General features: G+C 42.4%; 1 protein-coding gene across 1 annotated transcript in view; it reads left to right on the plus strand.

The window, feature by feature from the left end:
• LOC137271807 (uncharacterized) overlaps positions 1-13,068 on the plus strand; it is an 85,213-nt gene that overhangs the window by 63,792 nt on the left and 8,353 nt on the right. The window contains exons 4-14 of the mRNA XM_067804209.1: positions 3,879-4,073; positions 4,566-4,717; positions 4,973-5,062; positions 5,348-5,500; positions 6,037-6,042; positions 7,084-7,121; positions 7,390-7,548; positions 7,857-7,909; positions 8,743-8,880; positions 9,002-9,173; positions 9,625-9,726. Coding sequence (XP_067660310.1) covers positions 3,879-4,073; positions 4,566-4,717; positions 4,973-5,062; positions 5,348-5,500; positions 6,037-6,042; positions 7,084-7,121; positions 7,390-7,548; positions 7,857-7,909; positions 8,743-8,880; positions 9,002-9,173; positions 9,625-9,726 — 1,258 coding nt within the window. The remainder of the gene's footprint in view (positions 1-3,878; positions 4,074-4,565; positions 4,718-4,972; positions 5,063-5,347; positions 5,501-6,036; positions 6,043-7,083; positions 7,122-7,389; positions 7,549-7,856; positions 7,910-8,742; positions 8,881-9,001; positions 9,174-9,624; positions 9,727-13,068) is intronic.

The following is a 13,068-nucleotide window of genomic DNA, read 5'->3' on the forward strand; positions in this document are numbered from 1 at the left end:
CATTTCTCATACTATCCATACGTATTTACCAAAGCTGAAACAATGCTTCGAAGTATCGATGGATTGCAGATGTTGAGTCTCCGGTAGCAATTAATCGATGGTAAAAACGAAAAACTATCTGTGATTATCGATAGTCAGTTGACTTCCGTTGATAAATGCGCAGCGCAAAATACAAGAAGAACCAGATATGTCCATTTGAGAGTTGAGAGTTAACCACCCCTGTTACCTGTGACGCAAACTTGATCTGGGTTTCAAGTTTTTTGTCAGTTATTAAAGAGACTGAAACTATTTCAGTTTGTTTTTATGTTCTTATATAAGTATACATTCATTTGGAAAATGGCTTCAAATGAGACAATTCAAGGAGAGAAAAAGTTACTGCAATAGTTAATATATATATTGTCAACAGACTATAGACATATCACCAGTATGCTGCATACCACTGGTATGTTGCAATAGACTATTGCTATCGCAGTAATTGCTTCCCATCAATGGTCACCCCCTAATATTTACTACTGTTTATACCAATGATAAACACAGCATCCTTGAGTGTTGTAGGTCTTTAACGTGACAACTTAATCTACATATCTGAGACAGGTGAGAACAATAAAACGGCTTATGCCCACCTGCAAGTGTCTTTGTTTCTATGTAACATATCGCTGGATTATATATGTGAATCAATCAGTCCTTAAAGCAGCTCTAGGCACGACTTTCAGCGTGTGTGATGTGTTCGTGGTGCATGTTTAAAAGATGGATTACCTTTCACTTTCCCTTCATTATATTCCAGGAATGTGCATGTTATTGGTGAACAGGGGGAACATATTAAATAGTTTTAGAATACTGAAAGTAACACAACACACAGACATCATATGCAAATCCCTCAGCTTGGAATTCCTTCTGTACAATACACACCAGGATGACCCTTGTATGTACAATCATTTTATATAAGATAGAAGTAACTGCATGAGTACTGTTTACCTTCTCTGAACGTTTTCATAAACATGTTTCTAATCATATAACATGCATGTGCCATGTATCTAAGTACGCTTATTTACAACAATAGCCTTAGGTCAGTACAGTGACAATTATGGGTTACTGGGAAAGTCCGTCCATTCATAATCCCATATTATTTGGACCATGGTAAGCTGATTACGAACATGCGAGATGAGGAGATAATATTTTGACAGATGTTAAACAAAGTGGGTGTCACTATGTACAGCTCCGGATATATGAAAAAATTAGAAAACTATGGCCTTTGGATATGAAACGTATGAACGCTTAAGGCCTTTCATTAACAGATAACATTTCATTCCAAGAGTAATGCACAAAATTGTAATGTAGATAATACCCTGAGATATTTCATGTCTTAGTTTTAGATGACAGAATCACCACATATGCCGTGGAACTCTTAAAGGATATCAACATGATTCTCTCTGACGTCCTCGTTCTCCAGTAATCATGTAAACACGCTATTTTACTTCAGGGTGACATTGGTACAAGGTGTGAAGCCCAGTCCTGGTGTCCCCCGCCTAGATATTGCAAGATTATTGCTAAAAACGCCGTTATAACTAAAGTCACTCACTCAGTCAGTGTGATTCTGAAGTACTTTGACCTATTTTATCCCTTGAAGCAGTTAGTATACGTGTAGCATTTTGCTTTCTAGGCTTCCGGTTTTTATTGCTGTAGCAGCCTGGAATCAACTCACATACAGAGCTATGGAGGGAATCTTTCTTGTGACATGAACTTTCTGTATTAAGTTGGTAAGTAATGTAGGGTAGAAGTTGGTGATATCTAAACTGATCATTTACTCACGTGAATTTAACAAATACCAGGAAGTGCTCTGTTTCGGTACAAAGCAGAAACAAACCATCTCGGCAAAGTGTAACACCGGTTATAGCAGACAAAGTGAATATATTCATAGATACCTTTCAAACATTCTTCACGAATCAGCCTATGTAATTACCTACCGGCCTTAAGCTAAAATCTTCAATACTTTTCAGTTCAGTTCAGGAATTGCCAGTGAAGATCAGGATTCTTGAGACATGTCATTGTATCATCACTGTGCAGATCGATTGTCATGATGGTGACCACCGGATTGTCTAGTCTAGACTTGACTGTTTTCAGACGCTGCCATATTGCTGGAATATTGCTACTACAACGATAGAAACCCCATCAAGATAGACAACAACAGAAGAAAAACAAACAAACAGACAAACAAACAACGACAACAAATGAACATTTCAGGTGTTTCTAGATGGAGGTGATAGATGGGATCGGGCGGGTGGTCATACTCACATGATACATACCGGTGCCGTGATGTAAGTCATTGAGTTATGTGGTCTAGAAACCATGTTTCACAGATGGCCCTTATATAGGTGGAATTTCCTCGAGTGTGGTGATAAACAACACACACTGTATTGTTACTGTGTCGGTGCCGACGGCTTAGTTGTCTGAAGCGTGGTAGAGTGATGTTGGTTCCGTTAACACGTTACAAACCTAGGACTGTTTGTATGAATGATCAATCCCAGTTCGCCCACATTTAGTCTTATGTTTCCTCTCGTGGATTTCATTTAATTCACAACTGTTTGCATCACCTCAGGGATTCCCCCAGCGTTCAGCTTGCACGCAATGTGACTAGCATGCTGGTTAAAGCGCCATGTAAACTCAGATCACTCGTATACTCACCAAATATGTACTTCCATACTGATAAGCTGGTCATTATTCTCACCCATCTGCACCATTCAGTAACCGTTCAGCAAATCAGTGTCTGGATACACAGATGAAAACAAAAGCTAAATAATTACACAATTCATGATCATTCACAAGAACACTTATATTTTTCAGGAAAAGCAATATTTATATTCTTCTGTCATGAAGACGGAATGACTGTCAGACCCTTAATATAGGATCGATTCAACGTTGAAAGCATATGAGAAGTTGTTTAATTACTGAAACTATGAATCTCGCGTCATCTGGTATTCATATATTCTACGTACTGCCCGATTCGTTTTATGATAGGGCATACTCCATATACCATCAACGTATAAAAACATAGTTGTGCTATATTGTAACAAACATACACCATTTGTTTGGCATTGATGGTTTTGATATTTTTTAACATATTTATTTATTAAGGTGTTTTCCATCGTATTTATGTTTTATGTGTACCTGTGGATACTATCTTTCTGTCAATGGCTGCGAGAACAGCTGAACATACGGTGATAACGTCTGTATTGTATGGACTACTAATGTAACGACAATAGAGACAGGTATGACAGGTATATAAACTGTGGTCTCAGGTGAAAGGGAATCAGAATCAGCCGAGCCGCCAGGCAAGTATAGTGTTGTGTATAGAGAACAAATCAGGAATTTTGTTAGGATATTTCATCACGTTAACAGTCTTGACAGTTATCCAAAATAGTTTATGAATTTTACAAGTGCAGAGAAATTTGTCGTTGACAACTTCTTCTTTATTGTAAGTTACCTGGTTTCTGGGCTACCCCTTGCCCCTTCGACAGGTGAATTGTGACAGTAGCCAAGAAACGTTGTCACATACAATAAAGATGTTGTCGTCCAAAATATTTGCCCTTTACTTGAATGCCAATCTCAAAACTCTAACCAACATGTGCACAGTTTGTATTGTTCAGACGAATGTCGGTTGTATTACAACTGTTGACTTCCAATAGCTTCATGTCTTTGGTCAATGGTCATATCTTCAAACTCTTTCGACGTGTGTGGTCTCCTTGGGCTATAACGTCACGTTTTCACCTTTATTGAATCAGCACAAGTTGCTACATGTATCTATCATATTCGTTTTAACATGAATTATAAAGAAACCCCCAAAACTCCAAATGATTTTAATATTCAAGTTATATTTTCAGGATGCTAACTTTCGATCTGGTGATTGTTATTTCCCTCTGTGTGACATCACATAGCTACGGCAACCTACTTGTCAACAGTGATCTGGAACAGGGTGACTTGAGCAATGCTGGCAGTGGCTGGTTTGGGAGAAGCTGTACAACATCGCTCAGTTCGGACCGCTACACTGGGAGCAGCAGCGCGAGAGTTTCCAACAGGTCGTACAGAATGTCCTGCTTTAGACACATCGGGCATACCCCTTTTAAAATAGCATCATATATGTACATAACAACCTACGGAAACGAAAGTTGTAATCCGATGCTTCCTTTCTAGCATAAAAATGCTCTCTTTGTCGCAGAACTTAAAGTTTATTAGGACAACGAAGCGACGACGAGGCTTGTGGACCAAGTGTTCTGGCTGTTTCAATTCAGCCCCAGAGACTTTTCCTCTTCCGTTTCCTCAAATACTCATCCTGCGAGTCAATTCTGTTTTACATTTAGTACCTGTGAAGCAGCTACGTAGTCTCGATCAAGCTGCCAATCTGATCACAACCAAAGATTGAAGGAGCATATCTCCTATAACTCTGGGGACAGTTCAGGTAACGCGATTCTTGTCAAGGAATTTGTGGTAGCGTGTATTGGTACACACTTACATAAGCTACATATTCTCTCTCACTGACATGTTTTGCGCTAATTCGGCTGTACTTTCAGACAAGCGAAATGGGCAGGACTCGCCCAGTACATCGGTGTAGAGGAAGGGAAACGATACTTCTTCAGTGGCTACATCCGGCTTCTCAACACAGCTGCAGGGAAGATGACGGGGGAGGTTATAGTGACACTGAATTACCACAATACTGTCACAGGTATGACCACCCTCCATCTACTCTTCTACCCTCTAAAACGGTGTGGATATTGATATCTCCATTTACAAGTGTCACTGGATCAGCTGGTGGACATATTTTCTCTAAGATGATAAAATTTAATTTAACATCCTTCCAACTGAGGAGTCTGCTGAATGGATGGTGTCGTAGTAGCGAGCGATGTGTAGTGTGAAATACGTCATGTTGGATATCCAACCAAGCTGATCGTGTAACTGCATTTGCGCGTTTTGTCCGCAGGTGAAAAGAAGTATGTGCATATGTCTACTGTGAGGTTCATGCAACCAAACATGTGGGAAAGGATTGGCGGGGACATCACCATCCTCCCAGGTACAAACTTAAACAGAATTCACATTTCTTAAACCGCAGGACATGAATAACGTTAATTTGTACACACACACCCCCAGCCCCACCCCCACCCCCATTTTCTCTTTCCGTTTTAACGGTGAGCGATATTACCAGCTTGTAAGGTTTGTTTCTGAGGACCCGCTGTGTAAGGTGTTGTCTCTTGAAAGGGCTGACTTCATTTGGTCGTTGGCTCGAAACCCCCTTCGTCATACTCACACGGAGTTACGTTATTTGAATATACAGCTGTAGATCCAACCACCTTTTCAGGCTACGACAGGCATCTTCTGTACATCCAAGTGTCCTACCCTGAGGTCGACTATCTGCTGGACACGACATCGCTTACTGAGATCCCGTCCTTGGCCATGAACTGGAAGGCTGTTGCCAACGCCGGCATTGACGCTAATCGTAGAGCTGACATCAGCATCGAGTATGTATAGCAGAGGTACACCTAATAAGCGTGGATTCCCCAAAGGTAGAGATCTCCATGTAGAATGCAAACGTTATACATGGGGAATTGTATCGCAACATGTCTTTTCATCACTCTGTTACTATTAACCATAGCAAGGCAACGCATCCAAACATCAATTTAACTTATTATCTAAGCAAGCTCTTACTAATTATGAAGAAAATTCAAATGCAAGAAGGGCGAAAAGTGTACTTTTTTTCGTTGAAGCACATTAACATATTTTACAGTAACTGCAATTTCATGAAATTGACAAGTGCCATCATTTTCAGGATGGTAGCATAGTCTTCAAGAAATCATCAGTGATAAGTATCACTAGCCAAGCACAATGTCAATATCTGGTGAAACCTCCGCCAACTGCATTCCTATCCCTGATCCTCCTCCTCATTAACTGTAGCAGACTGTAGGTATTGCGTTCAATCGTAAAGGAGGCCGTGTTCCACTACATTACGATATTGTACTAGAGGGTGACCCCGACCCATAATTTTCCCAGACATGGGTTGTGGTATTGTTTTGAATTTCTTGGCCAAGGTAGAATTGCTAGGTCTCTTGAACGTTAGAACCCGCCCTTGCACGGTGTGGTCTAGGACTGCCGTCCAAGCCTGATGAAGACAAGCCTGACACGAACCCTGACAAGGATGTCACTTACATAACGGCATTCATTTAGATTTGTCTGATAATGGCAGGGTCAGTTGATTGGGCCATATCTATTTGTTAGCAACGAAATGAATTGAATTTCAGATTTATTGGGATGTAAGAACAGTTTACTGAAACTTCATATTAGCTCAATGACCGTACACGTATTGCATGTGATGCTCGAGTTGTTAACAATATCTAAAATCCAAGTGTGGTGGACTCGAAGGGTCAAAATAAGCAAACAAGTAAACCTAATTAAGGTATAAATATCAATGGCTATAGGGGGGTTAAAAGCATAGATGTTGCAATACCTTATACCAAGTACATGTATATACAGGACCCGTAGGCAACCCATGCTTGCCACAAAAGGCGACTATGCTTGTCGACTAACAGGCGACTAATGGGACCGGGTGGTCTGGCTCGCTGACTTGGTTGACACATGCCATCGGTTCCCAAATGCACGCTCGATGCTCATCACTGGATTGTCTGGTCCAGACTCAACTATTTATAGATGGCCGCCACATGGCTTTCATATTGCTGTGTGCGGTGTAAAACTGAACTCACTCACTCACACTCATACATTTTCGAATAGTGTCTTGTTTGTTAGTTCACAGAAAAGAACCAACATTCCGTTCAGGAATGACAAATTTCCAATCTCATCGCCTCTATATTCGCAAACTATTACGACTGCCAACAGCTGTGGCAACCAAGCATGGTTGTAGACTTGGTCCGGTCTAATAAAGCCGTACTAAGGGAGGGGGAACGGGAGCCCGCTTGGTACCGGAAGTTGTCCCTGGTGAGAGTTACAGGCCCAGTGTGTTTCTTATGTCATTACAAATTACATCCGTTTCCTTGCGACAGATACGTGTGTGGTGTTTCTCAACACGTTTATGTCTGTATTCAGTGCTAACTTCCGGCAGAGTGGAAGGGGTTACCGTGGAGGTAGGTCAGATAAATGTCAAATATCCTTAACAACTCTAACATCCTATGTATGTTATAAACTATAATTTGCTTATAGCAGTGTTTATTTGTTAAGTACAGAATAAAATGCAGCAACTGTACCGTTTTTTGCCACTAGGGGAAGTGACGGCTCTTGATGAATATATTTCAGACAGCACATTGATATATGTGACAGAACGTCAAATCATGTCCACATTACGTGAGTAATTTACCATGATAAACATGTTTTAATCACATCTCGTTGCTATAGATACACCAGCTAACGAGTGAATTTGGATTTGGCACCGCAGTGAGTGCTGAGAGAATAGTGGACAGCAACTACAACGCCTATCAGAACTTCTTCTATGACAACTTTGAGTGGGCAACTATTGAGAACAAACTGAAGTGGTCGCAAACAGAGAGGAATAAGGTGATAATATACAGACACGGATTTGACGTCCGGCCTAACGCAAACAATCGCTGAATAGAGCTCACGGGTTATCACATGGAGAAATTGTATGTTAGTGTACACTGTCAGTTACCGATCAGACTTACTCAATGAAGTTTGACTGTCGTGATTCCATTCGACGAATGCATATTGTTCACATACTAAAAGAAATAGGCGCAGAAATTTAGCTGAGTTGGATATTATATGAGTGCATTTGTTACTGTTCTTGTTACGTATTGCTGAGCGCAAAGACTCAACTAAGCATGTGATACTTGGTCTGTGTTTTCCAGGGGGTTTCTAACGACGCTGGGGTGATCGCTGTGAACGAGCTTGTTAAGAGAGGGTGAGTTCCATAACTCTCTGGCAACACATTACGGATAAGAACAGACATGTTGAAAGAGAGGGAGTTCCATGTACTCTAACAACACTTTACCGCTGAGAAACGAAGACTTGGACACCAGCATTCGGTACAAAGTGCTGACCCCAGATTACGTTGACGTCAACCGAGGACAACATCGCCTCATTCTCATGTACACGTAGTTTACTACCTGCGCCCTAACGTTAGGGTTTGATCTTTTTAACTTTACATGGACAGAGCAGAACTGACCTTTGACAGAAAAGAACTGACTTTTGATAGAACAGAACTGAACACTGACAAGACAGAACTGAACACTGACAGGATAGAACCGAACATTGTCAGTACAGAACTGTACAGTGACAGGATAGAAGTAAACATGGACACGTTAGAGCTGAACACTGACAAGATAAGACCCAACAGTGAACTGTGTAGCAACTTTCTCTTTTTGACCAGTGATATAAATTACCATACAGTCTGCTGATGATATACTTACCATGTGCCACTACAGGGTCCAAATTAAGGACTATACAGTGAACCCTTGTAGTGGTCTGCTTTAAACATGTGCAGCATTTTTTGTTTGCAGGAAAAGATGAAACGTTTTAAGAATAACCGACGGCAGTGCTGAATTCCAGCTCCTGTCCTTAAAGTAACGTTTAGAATGTTGTGAAACACACACGCACGCACACGCACGCGCACGCACACGCACACGCACACGCACACACACAACCCATTTATGCAAGGGGGATTTGGATTATACGTTATGATTACACACGTATACCTATGTTTGATCTGCCTAATTCTATTTATGCTGACACCAGGATAAAGGTTAGAGGCCACACTGTTTTCTGGGGCGTGCCAGGCAAGGATCCTGTATGGGTCCAGTCTTTACAAGGTGATGCTCTGGTACAAGCCATGTTGACGCGAGGGAAGAATGTAACGTGGAAGACCCTGGGAAAGTAAGTAGTTGCATCATGTGCTAGACTCATCGCCTTCGTCGTCACAGCTAATCAATGTCCGTCAAATTCAGGTTTCACTGAACGAAAGTGATGTGTATATCGTAACGTGTCATCCTTTCAGACTTGAACACTGGGACGTGAACAACGAAAACGTCCATGGCAACTTCTACGAGGAGGCTACGGGGCGCGTAAACATCACAATGGATATATTCTCTGAGATCCGCTCTATGGATCCCAAGCCTAAACTCTTCCTTAATGACTTTGCGATAGTCAACTCAGGACGGTTTACTCAGGTATGCTGTGACAATGAAGTCATGAGGGGTCACGTCCTAAGAACTCTATATTTGTGTCGGCTCAACAAACAAATGTAAGGAATGTCTACAGAAAACAGTGAGTGTGTTTAGTTTTACGCCGCACTCAGCAATATTGCAGCTACTTGGCGGCGGTCCGTAAATAATCGAGTCTGGTCCACACAATCTTGTGATCAACAGCATGAGCATCGATCTAGGTAACTGAAATACGAAGACATGTGTCAACCAAGTCAGCGAACCTGACCACACAGCATCGTTAGTGACCTGACGCTGTGAAAAAACAGAACATGTTCTGCTGGAGGTTGAGGCATGTTACACGTTTTCTGAACACGTTTACATTTAAGATCTGTTTAACAAACCGATGTACAATTTTATATGGATTTAAACAACCCTTGCGATTGATAACAATTGTCTTGATGTTATATCGTGTCAGGCGTATCGAAATCAGGCCAAGATGTTCCGGACGGAAACACCTATATATGGTGTGGGAATCCAAAGCCATTTGACGCCTCCGCTGGATCTGACACTAATCAAGGTAAGACTGTAAACAATTCATTTGGCATCTAGTCACTTTGATTAAACTTGTTGATGTATCACGTCGATCTCAGTGTTAACAAAGGTAATGTGTCTGTGAATATCAGCAATGGTCGACACGACCACGCCGCCGACGTGATTATCAGAGTTCCTAAACAATGATTGTTGTGATTGTATGATGCTCCTCATACTTGCAATAAAGCGTCGAATTATCAGCATCGGAATTCTCTGCCGTTCCTCGCGGAATGCCGACTCCGGTCAGTGCAACTACTTAGGAAATTCTCCAGCTGGAACATGGCGTCCAAGATAGTCACAAAGGGTTCAATCCGGTACTGTGGAAAAAGGTGTCATGAGTACCAGTATTGAGTGTTTCAATAGTTTTTAGTCGTACGAAACCCCTCATCGTCACTGAGCCAGCACCAGTGGGCTTAGCAGCAGTAGTCATCTCCTGGTGATATGGCTCGCTAAAGTTTCCACACGCCAGAACGTGTAGAAGATAGCGACTTTCATCATCTCAGGAACAACGAACCCAACGTCATGTTATCCAGGGCCTGCGCTACGCCCGACGTTGTCTGCCGCCGTCAATGTCCACCTGGTGGTTCTGATGGAGAGTCGAACTCCAGCTCTACAGTGTCGTTACAGATCTTCGACAAGGATCATATAACTCCAGGATCCAGTCAATCATCACTGTCATCTGTCTCCTTCGGTCTTCCAGGTCATGGACAACCCTTTACATTACACGACTAATAACCGTGTGATTAATGTTCACGTTAGCGACGACGTTGCAACGGGATCTCCCGGCATCATCCAAATCCGTAATTTGTATTTTCTCAAAACCAAGTCTTACTATGTAAAGAAAGTTCCCTTTATTTCTGTCGTCGTTTAAATCAGTCAGACGACTATATGGCACATGCTACATTTTTACACCCTAATATGTTTGGCGCATTTTCAGCACAAGAACATGCACCCCATAGCTTTTGAGCTATTGTTGTGAATCAGCTGCTTAAAGATCACATATACTCTACAAATACCAATGCACTCATTGACATCGTTATAAATGAAACCCCGTCAATAAAACTGCTCATTTCGATCTCTAATTACCTTAAATCGACCTTTTTTGACAACAGTGCACAATTCTCATCCGCAAACGAAATTTCAACTAATCAGAGCGGTGCGTCTCTGTGACGTACTGGTAGGTATAGATATGAGGGTCTATGCAGAATTCATCTACAAAGCTGTTGTGAAAATTGAAAGCTATATGTTCTCACAATCTACTATCATTTAGTTTTGTCTCCTGCTTTTTGCCTAGTTTCCGAGTTACAACCCTTGTTTTCATAGACGCTTCTGTCAAAATCACTTGGTGTCGCTAGGTCGACATCCGTGTTAGGTGGTAAACTCACGTGCAAAAGAAACGTCCCCAAAATATTTTTATTCTATGACCACGAACATAAATCAGTATCTGGAACAGATCACCTGAACACTGAATTCGTTGACATGACACAAACAGTGCATGGTATGCACGTGCTAGTCGAGAAAAATGACTTTCATCGGTAAAATTTCCCGTATGTACAGAAAAGTACCCGTATGATTCTGGGGTATAAAACAGCCTTAGAAATGTTCATGGGCATTGGCTTCATCAGTTTGAAACAAAGAACATGCCGCGGTTAACGTCAGAGCAGACAGAGAGAGCAATTAGGATGCTGCAATTTGGCGCTACCCACGACCACGTCGCAAGAATGATGAACTGCTCCAAGAAAACAATCGAGAGACTGTTGTCACGATACAGGCAGACAGGCGGGACAGCAGACCGGCCCAGAAGCGGCAGACCAAAGGTGACCACCCCCAGCGAAGACAGTTATTTACGGGTGCTTCACCTGAGGAACAGATTCCTCACCGTGACGTCATCTGCTGCCCACGGCCTGAACCACCCAATCAGCAGATGGACAGTGACCAGACGACTGCGTCGACATGGCATTCGACCCTATCGGCCGTTCAGAGGGATGACGTTAACGGATCAAATTCGACGTCGCAGACTGGCTTGGGCGAGGACCGTTCGTCAATGGCAGCGACGACATTGGATCCATGTGCTCTTCACCGACGAGAGCAGGTTCCAGCTCAACAAAGCAGACGGTCGTGTGCGTGTATACAGGCGGCAGGGTGAGAGAACGGCACGTTGTTGCGTCACGGAGGTGGAGCCTTATGGCGGCGGAAGTTGTATGGTATGGGGCGGCATCTATGGGCACAGGAAGACGGATCTGGTTATCATTCGTGGTAACCTGACAGCACGCCGGTATATTAATGAGGTTCTACAGCCCGTCGTTGTTCCATGGCTCCACCAGAACCCAAGAACCGTGTTCCAGCATGAGAACGCCACACCCCACACTGCTGTCATTGCAAGGAACTTCCTCAACACCAACAATGTGCATCTTCTGCCTTGGCCAGCGAGATCACCGGATATTTCCCCGATCGAACACCCGTGGGACCGCCTCGGGCGCCGTATCCGTCAACGTCAGCAGCCTCCAGTGACAGTACAGGATTTGGGTCGTGCTTTGCAGGACGAATGGCGACAGATCCCTATTCACGTGATCAGGCGACTTACCAACTCTATGCGACGTCGTGTTGTGTCACTTGTTGCACCACGAGGGGGACACACCCGATATTAGGACGTTTTAGCGATCGAGCAATGTTGTGGCAGCTGATCGTATTCAGGACAATAGACCCCTAGTCAAGAAATCCATCTGTAAATTCGTCCAAAACTGCTTTTGTGTTTTACGGGTTCTGTTAACAAGTTAATTATACAATATGTTCATAATATTAAACATTGGAATTTACAAGTGTTTTGTTCTTTTTTATTTATGAGTTGAAAACACAAGAGGACGTTTCTTTTGCACGTGAGTTTATAAACCTACACGTTACTTGTCATCATTCATTTGATGCTCAGTTAATGAATTTATAACAGGTATAATTAGTGGTAACGCCGCTTAGATTACCCGACAAATGTCCCCATTTGGCATTTCTTGTATCTGGATCGGTCAAAGGACTAACCGATAACACACTGATTGCTTAATTAGTTTCATGCGGATTTAAATGGGGATTTGTCAAAAGGTAGTGTTTATGTGTGTACATTTACTAATCCATACTGAATACACTCTGTCGTGTCTGTCTATGTACATACAACGGTTCATGCCCGCCTAGCCCAAACTGGCTGTAACTACTCTGTTGTACAAACAAACAAGTTGGGCAGTGTGGTAATGGTTATATCGTTTGGGCTCAGGGCTTAATCGTACTAAATAAACACAAACTTCTATACAGATTGATATAGTCTGTTTCAGTTTATCACCTG

Source organism: Haliotis asinina, chromosome 2, assembly GCF_037392515.1.
Source record: "Haliotis asinina isolate JCU_RB_2024 chromosome 2, JCU_Hal_asi_v2, whole genome shotgun sequence".
NCBI classification, from domain to species: Eukaryota; Metazoa; Mollusca; class Gastropoda; order Lepetellida; family Haliotidae; genus Haliotis; species Haliotis asinina.